We start from the raw sequence: 16,866 nt of genomic DNA, 5'->3' as shown, positions 1-16,866 counted from the left end.
AGAATCTGGTAATAACTTTTCCTACTTATCTTTAGAGGAAGTCAGCTGTGATACACTGGAAAAGACAGAAATTGAAGCCTACGGTTTGAATGTGTCTAAATAACTTCTTTTCTATACTATAGACTCTCATAATAGTGCATAGGGTACTCTTTTTAATCAGTCCTGTATTTCCTTTTTTAAAAGTAAAAATCCAAGGGTCAATGTACTCAAAGTTAGAATTATGAACAATTTCTTCATTCATTAATAACATTGAAAAACCAGTGTGGTTCTTTTTCTCAATTTATATAATAAAAAGGTACTGTCAACTGAAAAATATTGCACAACCTAAAAGTTTTTGCCCCCCCCCAAAAAAAAAGGTAGTTGGAACACGAAGAGATTACTGCTAATTAAAGAAAATCAGACATGTCAAATTAATGAATTTAGCACTTTTCTATATATGGGAAGATGCAAGAGTCTGGGCTTATTGAAATTGTTCCTTTGATATGCACCTTAACTATCTAGGGCCAGTATCCTGCTTTTCTCCATCCTGAATCCCCTCAGGGTGCACAGTCGGGGACAGCTGCAGTGGCTGATGGCTAGATGGCCTCAACATCTTTGTTTACTGATATGGCAGGCCCTCAGCCACAGTACAATGAATATTCTTTGAGTTGGGAAGTTACTAATTAGTAGTACTCCTTCACAACATATGACATGGTCACAGTCTGAACGAAAAACAGTTGTTCTGTTTTTCTAAGTTTTTGAGTTTTGCAGGGATCCAAGGTCTGAAAAATTAGGTTACACTTTCCCAAATATCAGCACTTTTTTAGTGTTTTACTTAAAACCTCATTGAGAAGTATAGAGATGCTTAGTGTGACCCAATTCAAAACTGAATGAAAAGAAAAACAAATATCATAATTAGGAGTAGTTGTTAGAAACACTTTCAGCTAACTTATTTGGGATAGAAACATCCATGCCTTTCGTTCCCTTAGGTATATATCTGGGGGTCATACAGGAGAATTCCAGGAAAAGTTAGCTGCTACTACAAGAAATCTGTAGTTCTCCCAAACTGACTGGAATCCAAAACACAAAGCTACCTTAAACAGTTTTATTTTCATAAAATATTTTCATATGCTCATGTTTTGGTTTTTGAAGTTCTGTTTGCTATTCAAGTCTGAGATTTTTCTTGTCTTAGTCCTCAGTTTTTGAGTTTTATCTCAGTTTAAATGAAATCTGCTCATATTGGAAGTTCCTCAAGCAAATATTTTCTGGTTGTATTATACTTTTTCCCAGTGAATAATGTAGCAGACCGTTTGGTAGCCTACCTAAAAGCCATTTCCAGTCCCCTCCTTTCTTGTACTTCTCTATCTAAGGCTAAAAAGCCAGTTATTCATTCACTTCCCAGCCTCCCTTGAAGCTAGGTGTTAGCAATGTGACCCAATTTTGGCCATGGAAATACAATAGGAAGTTTGCTTGGTAACTTCCCAGAAAGATTTTCCTCACTGGTAAAAGAAAAGTAGAAAGTGAGGACAATGCCTCTTTCCTTCCCCATCCTTCCTGCTTTGTTTTCTGGTGAGGAAAAATCTGGAGCTGCTATAGTCAACGTGTGCCCATCAGGAGAAATCCCACATTTTGTTGCTGTACCATCCTGGAACTATTTTTATTGTATGACACACTTATATGTCTTTATTATTTAAGCCACCACTGGCTGCCTAGTCTGTTAAGTACAGCCTAAAACAGACTATATAAATATTATTTATGTATTAGAGTATTTACTATATCTGTCATGTTTACATTTGTTGATAAGGAAACATATGGTTATGTTCCATTTGTTCCTCCCCTGGAATGACTGCCAGAAAGTTGAAAAGGTTCTGTGGAAACCTTTGGAGCAATCTAATATTTCAATAAGAAAGGAAGAGGGGAACATATAGACAATTGCAGTCGCTCTATATAGAAACATCATTAAAGGGATCCCTAACTAGGAACTGCCATATTAATATGAATATGACTTCTAAAACTCAATAAGTTTCTAATCCTATCCCATCTCTTACATGTACTCCTTTTTTAAATAGCTTTATTGAGACACAATTCATATATTATAAAATTCATACTGCCTCTTTGGAAAGGATTAGCATCCCACTTTGCAGAAAAGGTGAAAACTATCAGGTTGAACATTTCTTGCCCCGCCTCTATCCTCTCTAACCAAAGGTCTCTATTTCTACACTTACCATTGACCATTCCAACCCCTCCACCCTGGATTCCTTATATCCTTGGTTTTTAAACTCCATCAAGAACGTTTAATATCTTTACATTTATGTAAGGAGGTAGCTCTTAGATGGGCCTTTCCAAAGGAGCCATAAGCAATAGGGCGTGACCCAAATGGGGTTAGCTAAGCAGTGTGGTCAGACAGCAAGAGGCCTGGGCAGGGCAAGATTGCTGACTAGACTGACCGCAGCAGGGCTTGGCAAGTTTAGGAGACTCAACAGGCTTTAAGGCTTCTTCAAAAGGTAGCAATCAAGGTCAGAGAAGCAAACTAATTAGACCCTTCAGGACAGTGCTCCAGAGCCAGTGCTACAAAGAACTTGTTCTCTGACTGAAGCCTAGGAAACCATTGCCCTTTTGTCAGTTGTAGTCTAAGTATTCTCCAGTCAGCATCTTTCCCTGTCAGAGCTTTCTAGATATTGGGGAAAACTAAAACAAAAATTAAAACAAAAAGATTTTAAAAAGAAGTATGGGGGAAAGGAAAGAAGGAAGGAAAGAAAAAAGAAAAAGGAAGGAAGGCAAGGAAAAAAAAGAAGATACTGTCTTCATCTATTCAAGAGCTCTCAGTGTCCAAGTCAGATTCAAGGCTTGGCTGAAGGACTGAGTCCCTCATGGTGGGCTAATTCTTCCAAGCCTTGTAATTTTCTTCATAGTTTTCCTTTCAGTTTCTGCCTTGAGAAAAGGACAATAAGTACAAAGGCAAAGACAATTTATAGATATTGCTGCCAGTTGATGCCTCCTTATGTCCTTTTTATGCATTTAGAAGGTCACCAGTGATCTAAAATCCTAAATCCAATACCAATGCTCTCTTCTTAGACTAATTATTTTCACAATCTGAGAAGCATACTGTTTTTCAAGCAACATGCTTCTTAAAGTCCCTGCTATGTTTCCTTGATGCCTCTCCCATCCGCCTGACTACATTAGAGGAGCTGACCCCTGATTACTACTATTGGGTAGTCACTAAGCTTTAGTTTTTGGTTCTTCATTCCTTGCTTTCTTCACCCTCTCTCCTTAGAAACCACCTTTCTTCCTGAGGGTCAACTCCTGATACTTTTAATGTCTCTTTCTTGGTTTTATATTACTAGCTCTGTAATCATTCCTTAGCTCCAATCCCATTTCTCCAACTATCTTCCACTATGGGTGTCCCACGATTACTTCTAACACTGAAATTAGTCTTAGTCTTGCCTACCCAAAATGGCTTGTCCTGCTATAGTCTCCTTATGTTTCACACATTAGTAAAACACCAGTCATCTAATGCTGTCAATGAGCAGCCTGTCTCCATTCCTACTCTTCTATGAGAAAAGTTCAAAATCTTATCTCCCTTCTTTTCCAAGATAACAACTTTCTAGGAAGAATAGTAAGCAAACAAATGTACCATGTTCGACACCATACGTCATTATCAACGAGAGAAATTTAGAAACAGGTAAAAAATAACATCCTATATATTTTTAAATTTTTTTGAAAATCACAAACTTGAGGATTTTTTTTTTTCAGAAATAAATACTGTTAAAGTGACCTTTTCATGTAGAGCAAAAGGGCATTTCTTTTATCTACCTCTGGCTCTTAAGATTTAGAAAGAAAAAAGTCCTGTTTACTAAAAATCCATTATTGGTTCAGACAGATGTGCTTTAACTGAAGCACTGTTTACAACCTGGAACTCTCTCTGTGGATGCTTTTGATCCAGAAACTATAATCAAAAGCCTCTGCACTGAGCATATGGCAATGTACTTCTAGAACACAGGAAAATTGTGGCCATCTGAATTCCTGGCAATTTCAGCTACAGAAAAGTGTTTTTTTTAAGAAAGCTGCTTACTGAATTTCCCTCTTAAAAAGGTTCTCTTTTTCTTTCCTCTGTTGTATGGAAAGGAAAAATCAGCAGGTAAAGTCAGAATAAGTAATTTATTCATTTTTCAACTCTGTTTTCTTTTACTTGCTCAGAGCTCTATTATACATTTTCTGTGGAATTAATTTTCTACCTGGTGTCTATACTTTTATTTTTTAAAATCCTACAGGCAAGAATTGAACCAAGTTATGTTGAATTATGTAAAAAGCACTTTTCAGGAATGGTATTCTTACCTTTCTCCCATAGTTAATGCTGTTCCCTCTGCTACTTCACATGTTAATATTTCCCAAAGATTCAGGAAAATTGGAACTCTCGTGCTGGTTGGACTATACGTTACCATGTATTAGCCTTGTGATCCAAAGTGACAGAAACAGAATTAAAACTCAAACTAATTTAAGGGTTGGGGGAAGCAGGTGGGGAAGATTTTGGTCTTACATAATTGGGTAAGATGGGCACTACACAGGACTGGACCAAGGGTGCAAGTGAGATTGTCATGACATCCTCTTATTCCCAATCAAAAATGAACTTTACTTTTCGGTCTTTGTTCTTCCCTAAAACACTCAGACATCATTCTATGTTCAGAGATGGTGGTCCTTTCTTTCAAAAATGTAACCGTTCCCTGCCAGCTACAGCAGAGAAATCCCAGAGAAGGGTTCTGATTGACCCAGGGGTCCATCCCTGAGTCAATCACTGTGGCCAGGGAACCTAAAATGAGCAGTATAGCCTAGAGGTTAATAGCATGTACTCTGATGGAATTTTGTAGATTTATGTAATCTCCTTTTAGTGTACTCTCTGATACTTGCCAGGCTCATAATCCCATTTTCATGGGAAGTCCCACTGCCATTTCCCCAGTTCAGTGTAGGGCCCTGGAGCCTAAGCGTTGACCAGTGAGAGGCAGCCCAGGTTCTGGCTGTTCATTGCTCTTTTCATCCATCCCTATATAACAGCTATTTCCACTTCCCTAGGTAGAAGAGGAAAAAAAGAAGGATATACTCTCAGTCCACTTCTCTCTAAATTTGGGATTATTTGTGAGAATTCTAATGATTTGATTTTAACTTTCAAGGATTGCTTCTGGTAAATACAAGTAGAGCCACACTAAGCTTCAGCAAAATCTTCCACTTGTATATTGGTTGTAACTTTTTCTGGTTTATCTCTGTTCCTTTCCTAACGTAGCTGTTACTAAAAAAATTTTGCTGGTAAAAGATAATAATAATAATTTATATTGGGACTTCCCTGGCGGTGCAGTGGTTAGGAATCCGCCTGCCAATGAAGGGGACATGGGTTCAAGCCCTGATCCAGGAGATCCCACATGCCCTGGAGCAACTAAGACTGTGAGCCACAACTGCTGAGCCTGCGCTCTAGAGCCTGAGAGCCACAACTATTGAGCCCACGTGCCACAAGTACTGAAGCCCGTGCTCCTAGAGCCCACGCTCTGCAACGGGAGAAGCCACCGCAATGAGAAGCCCATGCATTGCAACGAAGAGTAGCCCCCGCTCGCCGCAACTAGAGAAAGCCCATGTGCAGCAATGAAGACCCAACGCAGCCAAAAATAAATAAATAAATTATATATATATATATATATATATATATATATATATATATATATATACTTTTATTTATATATACTTATTTATATATATAGATAAATATGTATGATTTATATAGAGAGTGTTACTTAATTAGATATTGGTGGACAGAGTGTATGACTCAAATTCACTCCCCCATCTTCATGCAGAATTAGCCTCAGCTTATATTGCACAATTAAAGGAGCCACTCAAGTGACTCTCACCTAGACATAGATTGCTTCAAGGGTACTTGCTATGTTGTCCTAGGCAGAAAAGAGGCTGGCAGTTTCTTTTATGGGAAAATTTTGTGTCCTGCCTCATCAGTTATTCTATAATACATACATGAGTGAGTGCAAGCATAGATCTGATAAGCTTTTTTTATAATCTAATTGGGTAAAAAACCTTTTTCCCCGTGCACACATCTTCTGTTTCCTTTGCTTTCAGAATATATGTCTTTTGTAATTATTCCTTCCTATGTTTGAGAAACATTCCCCAAATGTCTGTTCATTCATTTACCTCCCTATCTTGTCTTACTGTTTCAGCTAGGAGGAAGTGGTAGGTTCTGATCATTTACCGAATCATAGTACCCCCTCTTTTTTTTTAAAGACAGTTTCTTTAGAGAAGTTTTAGCTTCACAACAAAATTAAGAGGCAGAAGCAGAGATTTCCCAAATAGCCCTGCCCTCACACATGCACAGCCTCCTCATTATCAACATCCCTAACCAGAGCGCTACATTTGTTACAACTGATGAACCTACACTGACACAGCATAATCACCAAAATCCATGGTTTGGACAAATGTAGAATGACATGTACCCATTTTGACAGTACAGAGTATTTTCAACACGCTTTTAAAAAGCCTCCGTGTTCCATCTAGTCATCCCTTACCGCCAACCCCTGGCAATGACTGACCTCTTTACTGCCTGCATAGTTTTGTTTCTTTCAGAACGTCGTATAGTTGGAAATCATACAGTGTGTAGCCTTTTCAGGCTGACTTCTTTCACTTAATAATATGCATTTAAGGTTCCTCCATGACTCATCATGGTTTAACAGCTCACTTCTTTTCAGCACTGAATGATATTCCACATTCCTGATGTACCACAGTTTATTTACCTGTTAACCTACTGAAAGACAGAGTGTTTACCTCTAAGTTTTGGCAAGTGTAAACAAAGCTGTTATAAACATTTGTGTGCATGTTTTTGTATGGAAATAGTTTTTAACTATTTTGGGTAAATTCTGAGGGGCATGATTGCTGGATCGCATGGTAAGAGTACATTTAGTTTTGTAAGAAACTGCCAAACTATCTTCCAATGTGACCGTACAATTTTGCGTTCTCGGCAGCAATGCATGAGAGTTCCTGTTGCTCCACATCCTCTACAGCATTTGGTGTTGCCAGTGTTCCAGATTTTGGCCATTCTAATAGACATGTAGTAGTATCTCATTGTTGTTTTATTCTGCATTCCCTCATGACATATGATGTGAAGCATTTTTCATATGCTTATTTGACATCTATATATCTTCTTTGGTGAGGTGTCTTTTAAGGGCTTTGGCCCATTTTTCAATCAGGCTGTTTGTTTTCTTATTGTTGAGTTTTAAGAGTTCTTTATTTGTGATAACAATCGTTTATTAGAAGTATCTTTTGCAAATATTTTTTTCCCAGTCTGTGATTTGTCTTCTCATTCTTCTGACATTGTCTTTCACAGACCAGAAGTTTTTTATTTTACTGAAATTCAGCTTATCCATCGTTTCTTTCATGGATCATGCCTTTGGTATTGTATCTAAGAAGTCGTCATCAATCCAAAGGTCATCTAGGTTTCTCCTATGTTATCTGTTACGAGTTTTATAGTTTTGTATTTTAATTTTGGGTCTGAGATCCTTTTTTTTTTTTCTTTGCTGTACGCGGGCCTCTCACTGTTGTGGCCTCTCCCATTGCAGAGCACAGGCTCCGGACGCGCAGGCTCAGCGGCCATGGCTCACAGGCGCAGCCGCTCCGCGGCATGTGGGATCTTCCCGGACCGGGGCACGAACCCGTGTCCCCTGCATCGGCAGGCGGACCCTCAACCACTGCGCCACCAGGGAAGCCCTGTGATCCATTTTGAGTTAGATTTTGTGAAAGGTGTAAGGTCTGTGTCTAGACTAATTTTTTTGCACATAGTTGTCCAGTTTTTCCAGCACCATCTTTGGTCCATTGTATTGCCTTTGCTCCTTTGTCAAAGATCAGTGGACTATAGATCACGGTCTATTTCTGCATTCTCTGTTCTGTTCCAGTGATCTATTTGTCTTTTCTTTCCCCCAAACCACACTGTCTTTATTACTGTAGCTGTACAGTAAGTCTTGAAATCAGATAGCATCAGTCCTTCAGCTTTGTTTTTCTCCTTCAATATTGTTTTGGCTATTCTGGGTATTTTGCCTCCCATAAAAATTTAGAGTCAATTTGTCAACGTCCACAGATAACTTGCCTGGATTTTGATTAGAATAATCCCTCCACTTCATTACTGTCCCAGAGCCCAATGCTCTCAAGTTGCTCCCGGCTAAACAAAACTGCCTGCTGCTGTCTTCCACATGGCCTCTCCTTTGCCTTTCAAAATTACATCTCTTGACTTCTGCTTCCCCCTTAATGAAAACTCCAGTAGGTGTTAGAAGACCCATAATCTGATGCATGTGACTTATTGGTAGTTCCAAAACATTCCATGAAGTATTTGCCTTTAACCAAGTGAACACCTATAATTGTCTGTGTATCAGGGAGTTTTCTGGTTGGAGATGTTTATTTTACCATTTGATAAAACCTGCCCTTTATAGTCTGGGCGTGGGTCAAGGTAAGGAGGTGAGCTTTCCTTCCATCTTGAGGAAGGAGGAGAAAATTGTTTTGGGAAGATGGTTCTTTTTACCAGCTGATCACTGAAGACTCAACTTAAAGAAGTCCTGTCTCTTCTTATCTTGCCAGCTAGGGAGTAAATAGTAGGCCCTGACTGAATTCGCTTTGGGATTCAGGGGGCTTTGGGGAACACTTAAAGGGCCTTTGCAGCCCAAGAGATCTGAGTTCAAATCTTTGGGTGGCAATATGACCTTGGGCAAGTTATTTAATTTCTTTGAGTTTAGGTTTCTTCACTTGTAAAACAGAGATATTACCCTTAGAGTGTTGTTGAGATTTAAATGAGATAAATAAAATACCTATTACAGTGCAGAGCGGGTGTTTAATAAACACTAGCTTTTATAAAAAATTGCCCTTTAATTGTTTATGGGTGGAAAACCCTCCAGTTGAGCAAGTGAGGGTGAGCCAATAGTATTTAATGGCCAATAGTATTTAATCTTCAAATATTAGAGGTATTGGAATTAATTTTTCTATAGTAACAGTATTATAAATAATGGCTAGGGTCCTATACCATTGCTCAAATATCTATTTAACCTGTAACATTCTTTTTTTTTTTTTTTTTTTTGCGGTACGCGGGCCTCTCACTGTTGTGGCCTCTCCCGTTGCAGAGCACAGGCTCCGGACACGCAGGCTCAGCGGTCATGGCTCACGGGCCCAGCCGCTCCGCGGCACGTGGGATCCTCCCAGACCGGGGCACGAACCCGTGTCCCCCGCATCGGCAGGCGGACTCTCAACCACTGCGCCACCAGGGAAGCCCCGAACCTGTAACATTCTTGATGGAGTTTGCTATAGTAAGGTTGCTGTTGGCAATACAGGCAGGCTTCTGGGGCAGTCAATATCTTAGATGCTCAGAGATCCTCATTATTTTTGTGAGATAACGAGTTCAGAATACTTACATGAAATTCCAGCAACACAGTCCCCCTGATTCAGCCTTTGTTATAGGATTAGGAACTCTTTTCTTCTGACCTCCCTCATCTGTTGGGTGTTGGCTGTGGGGATGGAAGCCCCTCTTGGTGGGTCCCTTGGCACAGGTCCTAGGAGGAAAGGGATTTATATTAATGAGTTTAGGATGGCAGGGAGGAGGGTAATGACAGGGATGTCAGTAAATAAGCTAGTGAGAAAGAGGCATGATTACTTCTCCATCTGAGCTGACTTCCTATATGCTCCTCCCCCACCCCAAAAAATCTCAGAGTTTAGCCTGTTTGCTTTTCCTTACACTGTAACCACCCCTCAAGTCTGATAAAAGTCCCCTTTCCCTTTAAGACCAGCACTGAAGAGAGCATATCCCTTTGTCCTGCCAGTCCCCAAAACCACAGTACTTTGGTTTTCTAAGAGATTTTGTTGCTAGCAATAAGGCAAAATAAGGCAAAATTTTATTTTAAAAAAGACTTCCTTTTTCAGACCCATCCTTCCTCTTTTATTTCTTAGAAATAAAGCTGAAGAATAAAACTAAAGAAACTACAGGGAAAAAAAGAATGAAAGAAACTAAAGGGAAAAACCACAAAGGCACATAGCCTTTGAGCATCCAAAGAACAGAATAACAAAATTCAATTACAGTTCAGGGAATAGTTAGATTCAAGAATTCCCCTGGACTTTTTGTGTTAGGAGGTGGACTTGTGGCCTTTGGGCAGAGGGGACAGGGAAGGGAGGATGAAAGACATAATTTACCTCCATCTCTTCCATTTCCTTATCTTACTAATTTTGCTACAAGATCAGAGTTATGCTCAAGTTGCATAAGAAGTCAGGACTGGATTTAGGATTGAATAGAACCTTGTTAAGCGGGAGGTGAGTGACATTACAGGCTGATCTATGAAGAGCAGCAGTTTGAAAGTAAAGGGATTGTCTATGGCCACTTCTCCAAGGTAGTTCTTCAGGGACTCTTTTTATATATATGTAAGTCAGGTCCTGTCTATATTCAGAGTTCAACTATTAGTGAGGATCTACTCTGTGCTATGATAAATATTGGGCAATCAGGGATATAATACATGTATTTAAAGATGCTTGTGTAATCATCAACATGAAATGTTTTACTAATTAAGCTGAGTGGTCATGCAGTACAACAAGCAGTCTGCACAGCAAAAACTATTTCATAGATCATAGAGCAGTAGAGGATCCTTCCTATACATCAGGGGTCGGCAAACTTTTTCTCTAATGGGCAAAACAGTAAATATTTTGCTTTGCAGGATATATAGTCTCTGTTGAAACTACTCAGCTCTGCAGTTGTAGTGTGAAAGCAGCCATAGACAATATCTAAATGCCTATGCATTGTTATGTTCCAATAAGTTTTACTAATGGACATGGGAATTTCATATAATTTTCATGTATCATGAGATATTTTTCTTCTATTGATTTTTTTCAACCATTTAAAAATGTAAAAAACATTCTCAGCTAAAGGACTATATAAAACCAGACAGCAGGCCGTAGTTGTAGTGGAATAAATAGATATAGTAAAAGGATTTAGTTGTTTCATTGAAACAGTTCATCTGCTAAACATCAAAGATAGGTTGTTGAATGGGCATTTTTTTCTGAATAAGAGTAAAAGGAATGTCCTCACTTTTCATTAGTTGTTGTACTGTAGTCCCATAGTTTTGGATACAGACTGGGATGGCCTCAGAACGTTTGTGGCATCTCAAACATCACTGGAAAATTTGATTTGGACTGAGGTTTGACACTATATGGAAAACTTTAGAAGGAATAAGTATATGTCAAAAGGTTAGATTCAATTTAATAATAATAATAATGAGTAGCTAACATCTATTGAATTCTGACTATGTGCTAAACACTGTGCTCATTTAATCTTCATGATAATTGTATGAAGAAAGTCTATTACTATCCCCACTTTATAGATAAGGAAAGTAAAGCACGAAGAGATTAAGCAACTTGTCTAAATGACTGATTAGGCCAGGAGTCAAACTCTTGTTTATTTCAAGGATGAAGGAATTTAATAAACACTAACAGATGTTTGTATGGAAATATGTTAATATAAATGTTTCAGACATTACATGAAATTTCTAAAAATCTTATATGTTCTGGTATAAGTCATAATTCTAGTTATTACCTTAAAATGTATATCTCAGATAACTAAATTTCCTTGTAAATTGCATTATTATGAACTTTCATCAAATCTTTAACCATGGTCATTTTAAAGTCTTTTGTCATTTACAGACAGTTCTGGGTGTACTCTGACGCTTTTGCAAAAATGTTCCTATAAAAGGGTTTCATCTTCAAGGAATTCATGGAAAAGACTCCGACAAGTACAGGTTTCTGGTAACTGACTATACTGCTGAACTGAATGAATAAGCATTTTCAGAACTCTAATGGAAAACTGATGAATTCATAAAAGTGCTAACAAAAGATCAAGATGAAAAAAAATTAATTACATGGGACTGAGTGAACTGATGAGGATGATTATAATTTTTGTGACTTTCTGTTTGAATAAAAAAAAAAAACTAACAGATGTTTATCAGGAATAAAAATGCCAAGCAAAATGTGTTGATAATCAGGTTAAACTTGTTAATTTTACAGACGAAGAAAACAAAGTTTACGAGACATTTTCCACGGTCACACAGCAAACGACAGATCAGGAGTAGATCTCAGATTTTCTAACTACTAGGTCCCTTAGTTTCTTTTATTCTGCTAAACAGTATGCCCTTCAAAACCAAAAGATAGGCAGAATAGAATGAGTAAACATGTTAAACTTTGGGCTATACACAGAATTTATGTGGAATATAGAAAAAGCTTGATTTAAGATCTAAAATATAAAATTAAGTTAAAGTCATTTAAAATAAAATCTGAATTAATAATTAAAACACAAATTAAACTGTAAGTATGTTAGACGTCAATAAAATAGGTTTTTTTTTTTTTAAGACAAGTTAAGTTTTAAATCCCTCATTTTTATGAGGAGGCTGGGATAAATAATGCAATTCATTTACATCTTTCAAATTAAAAAAAGGGAGATGGCTCTTAAATTTATTTTTTAAAAAGTTTTTATTAGAGTTGATTTACAATATTGCATTAGTTTCTGCCGTACAGCAAGGTATATCTGTTATACATATATCCACTAATTTTTAGATTCTTTTCTTAAACTTATTTTTTAAGTAACTTTTTTTATTGCTAAACGAAGTATATGTACACTGCAAAAAACTTAGGGAAAGCAAAAGGAAATAAAATTACCAGTACTCCTCCTATCCAAGTAATAGTGTGAACTTTTTGGGGGGGTGTTTGTTTTGCTTTCTGTTTTTTGTTTTTTTACCACAAGAAAAGTGTATAAAAATCAAAATCAGTTCAGCAATTTTTTTTAAAAAAACTACTTTTATTTTTGGTGGGTGGTTCCTATTTACATTCACTCATTTAACATTTTCTGAACACCTAGGTTGGAAAGGGCACTGCGCTAGACACTTGGGATACAGGACAGTTTGTCCCTAAGAGGGTACCTGGGAGGAGACATAAACAGACGTTTATCAATAATAATACAAATCTTGTGTTAAAATACAACTAGAGTTGAATCTCACAGTTGAGACTGTGACACTAAACATTCTGGAATTGTTAGGTTTTTCCAAAACAGCTCAACGCAGGGCTGGTGCAGTACTGTTAACAGCACTACTTCAAAACGAATGTTAAGTTAAACATTGGTGAAAACCCTTCATTTTAGTACCTGTCAAATGTTTAAACCTTTCAAAATTTTCCTTTTTAGCGAACTGGAAAGGCGCGTCCGGCCGGGGTAACCATTGCGCGGGGACAGAGACACTGCAGGGTTCACATTCACTTGGAGTATTCGCGCGACTCCTAGGGGAGCGGTGCTTGTTGGGGCTTGTAGTCTTTACCAGGACCGAAGACACCGCAACTGCATTTATAATGCACTTCTCCCTTTTAAGCTTTCTGGCCCAACAGTCAGATTAAGCCCTAACCTAAAGCATAATTTGACAACACTTACCACTTCCAAGGCTCTCTAGGTTTTTACTAGGTTCCTTACGTTCAACATTCAAACGCACACCGTCTCTCACAAGCCTCAAAGAGATTGGTCTGTCCTCAGCAGTGGGCGGAGCCTTAGGTGGACTGGATCTCTGGATTGGCCAACATCTCACTCGAAGAGGCGTTTTCCACTTGCCGTTCTGTAGACTGTGGTAAAAAAGTCAACCCTTTCCCGCAGTGTTCCTTTTCGCCGCGAGAATCTCGCGATATTTCCGCCAAAGGGACCTAGCGACGCGTAGAGAGGCGCCGAGGCCAGTGGGGGTGGCCGGCTCCGGAGCAGGGAAGAGTCAGGTCAGGGGGGCGAGGACGAGCGGGTGCTGCTTGCGCCGCTTGGGTTCGGTCCGGGCCAGCCACCCAGAACCCAGAGGAAGTGTTGTGGACGGCGTGTCCCTCCTGGCCGGTGAGTCGGCCCGGGGTCGCGGCCGCTGGGTCGACCCCGAGTTTCACCTGGGCCCGCGCGGGTTGTGACAGGTGCGCGGACGAGCGCGGCGCTCCGCCCGCTCGCCGGTCCGCCCCCTCCGGGCCTCGCCCGCGGGGGCTCGGGATGAGCTGCGGGCCGCAGCTGAGCGGCTCCCGCTCCTGGCGCCTGGCGCTGCCGTCGTCTCCTCCCAAGAGCGGCCGCCGCCCGTGAGGGAAAGAGGGAGGGAAGCGGCCGCTGACCCCGGGCATGAGCCGGACGCGACATCCGTTGCTGGATTAAGGCGCCGACATGAACCTGCACCAGGTGCTGACCGGGGCTGTGAACCCCGGCGACCACTGCTTCTCCGTGGGCAGCGTCGGCGACCAGCGCTTCACGGTGAGTGAGGGAGGCTCCCGCGTCGCCCGTTGCGAGTCCGCGCCCCTGAGTCAGCCGGGCTCGGCCCAGAGTGACGGGCAGAGGCCGAGAAAGCCTCGTCGCCCTCGCGGGGTGTCCCCTACGGAGGTCCCAGCTCCTTAGGGCCGGCGGAACTGGCCTTTGAGAACGAAGGAGGCAATAACGCTTCGGTCATTGAGTTACTTAATGTACAGAGGCTAAACTCGGAAGTTAAAATGTTTTGTAGGATTTTTAAAGTTTTTAATCTGACGTCGTTGGGCTGGGGAGGTTTACTAAAATCGTTTATCCGAGAATCGTTGGTGTGTAATGTGTGGGGGGGCTTTTTATTGCCCCACTCCATAGGCTCTAATTGTCAAGTTGAGGAATAGTTGGGATTGGATTCATTTCTTCCTCTAAGTTTAGGTCAAGTGTCTTTGTAGTTTAAAAGAGTGGGTGTCTTAAAAACAGGTAGCTGTCAACAACTAGCGCTGAGTGAAAACAGTGCTTTTCACTTATTTTTCTTTAAATTCACTGGGAATAACTTTGGAAAGAAAAAACTGTTTTTCGTAAATGGTTCACTCCTGCCATCCTTTGAATTCCATATGTAACAGTTCAGTAGTCCTGGGAGGCTTATATTTATTTTAGATTGTTCACATTAATTACTAAAAGTTGCATTACTGTTTCTCAGTAAAATTCCTCTTTGGTGTGTAGTGGTAATTCCAGGTTAAAGTTTAAATGAAAGTGTCTTGTTTTTCATTTGTTTTCCCCAGATAGTGAAAGGAAGAGGGCCCCAAACTTTTGCTACTTACCAGCATATTGACATTTTCTGCCTTAACTATAGCGTTTTTTTAAAAGAATTAAGTATAGTTTTTATAATAATTTCAAGCTATAAGTCAGTATTGCACATGATAGCCTATATCTGAATATATGTATAGCGCTCATGATTTTTGCTACAACTTGAACAGCTATCTCTTAGTTGTGATTAAAACTTAATTTTGCATAAAAAAGTGAAACAAAATAAACACCTTAATAGATGCCCCAGGTTTTCTTCTCAAACGATTTTGACTTTTTTTGGTCATCTTTATCAGTCGGAATAAATAATAGGAAAAAAATAGTAGTCATTATTTAACATGGCGTAGGCATTTAATACCTGAATTGTGCTTTTAGATCTGTGCCAACCAAGTACTTTGCTTTCGAATAGAGTCTGTACCTCCACTGTAGAGTGACTCATACACACCTTAACTTGCACTTGACACTAGCAGTTTTAGAGATTCTAATTCTAAATGTTGACCTCGCCTCAATGCTTAAGAGGAGAGTGAACTCTGAGGGTCTCAGTGGGCAACCATAGTCTCCCTGCAGTTGAACATTGCTCATCACTGCTCTTTCTTTATTTAGAAAATAAAGATCATCCTAAGAAGATTTTGCTAGTGGGAGATTATAGGATGGTAACATTACATTCTCTGCCATCTCCTAAAATTATATGAGTGCTTCCTCAAATGTAAGTTCTAACAGCTTTTTCTGAGAAGGCATTCAGAATCTGTGTAAGCAGTGGTATGAACTTCAAAGCATATACAATATGATGGCCTATTGATACATCTAGATGATCCTTCTAAGTGTATATAAAATCTTGGTGAATGCTTCTGTTATTTTAAAGGAGAGATGAGTTAATGTACCAAAGATAAGGCTACCCTACACCATCATGTAGCTTGTTGCACAGTTCTACTGAATTTTAGAGTCTGTTTCGATAGACCAGGCTTTAATCATCTCCCACCAAGCCTACTGTAGATTTCTTCCAGATCTCAGGAAATAAGGTAAAAATAAACATTTTGTTGTTATTTAGTATAAAGAGATCCCAGGTCTCTATAATTTTGGTGATAGTTTATTAACGATCACCTTTTTTCCTTTGCAGCTAATCCATCCCTGACTCTAACATTAAATTGATATTCCGTTATAAACCAAGTTTCTTGCCCTCAGTCTACTGGACACTATATACATCTTAAATTTATCTCTCTTGAAATTACTGTCTTTGCTAAAATGTAGAATCTGTTGTTTACTCCTTGAATTTTGTTTTTAACCTCTTTTGATTTTGGCTTCTTTTTCTTTTCATAGAAAGAGAGCAAACATTAATGGTAGATGGTATGTGCAGACTAAAAAACTCTCTCCAAATTCCAGTTTTACTTGAGCTAGGGACGTGAAATCTTCCTCTTGCAGGCCCACTTGAAGAATTACTTTGTTTGTCCTGTTACATTATGCCTTCTCTAAAGACAGACTTTACATTCGTAATTCATCTCTTTGCATGTTTGCAGATAACTTATTTGTTCTTGTTTTGAAAGATTACAAGAGATGAGATCCTGTTTTCTGAATACAGTCTGATAGGTTTTAAATTGAAATGAAGTTGAGTGCCATTTCTCATGGATTCTTGATTTTAAAATATGAAATTACTAATATAGTTAGTATATGTAAGTATTAGATACTTTTTTACTACTTAAACTGGCATCAAACAATTTTGACTTTTCTCTTAATAAGAAAGCTTCTAGTAGGCAGTGACCTTTCCTCTTATACTTTCAAAGCACTTTATTTGCACT

At 39.2% G+C, this 16,866-nt stretch overlaps 1 protein-coding gene across 1 annotated transcript in view; it reads right to left on the bottom strand.

The window, feature by feature from the left end:
- LOC308610857 (uncharacterized protein) overlaps positions 1 to 14,469 on the bottom strand; it is a 35,921-nt gene extending 21,452 nt beyond the window's left edge. Inside the window, exons 1-2 of the mRNA XM_081259853.1 lie at positions 13,451 to 14,469; positions 9,414 to 9,551 (exon numbers count right to left, since the gene is read on the bottom strand). Coding sequence (XP_081115979.1) covers positions 13,781 to 14,173 — 393 coding nt within the window. The 5' untranslated portion in view covers positions 14,174 to 14,469 and the 3' untranslated portion in view covers positions 9,414 to 9,551; positions 13,451 to 13,780. The remainder of the gene's footprint in view (positions 1 to 9,413; positions 9,552 to 13,450) is intronic.
- Positions 14,470 to 16,866: the final 2,397 nt, after the last annotated feature.

The sequence above is a fragment of the Mesoplodon bidens genome (genome assembly GCF_964165515.1).
Source record: "Mesoplodon bidens genome assembly, contig: HAP1_SCAFFOLD_557, whole genome shotgun sequence".
Taxonomy (NCBI): Eukaryota; Metazoa; Chordata; class Mammalia; order Artiodactyla; family Ziphiidae; genus Mesoplodon; species Mesoplodon bidens.
Note: the sequence above shows the minus strand (reverse complement) of the source record. Positions and strands in the feature narration are given on the sequence as shown.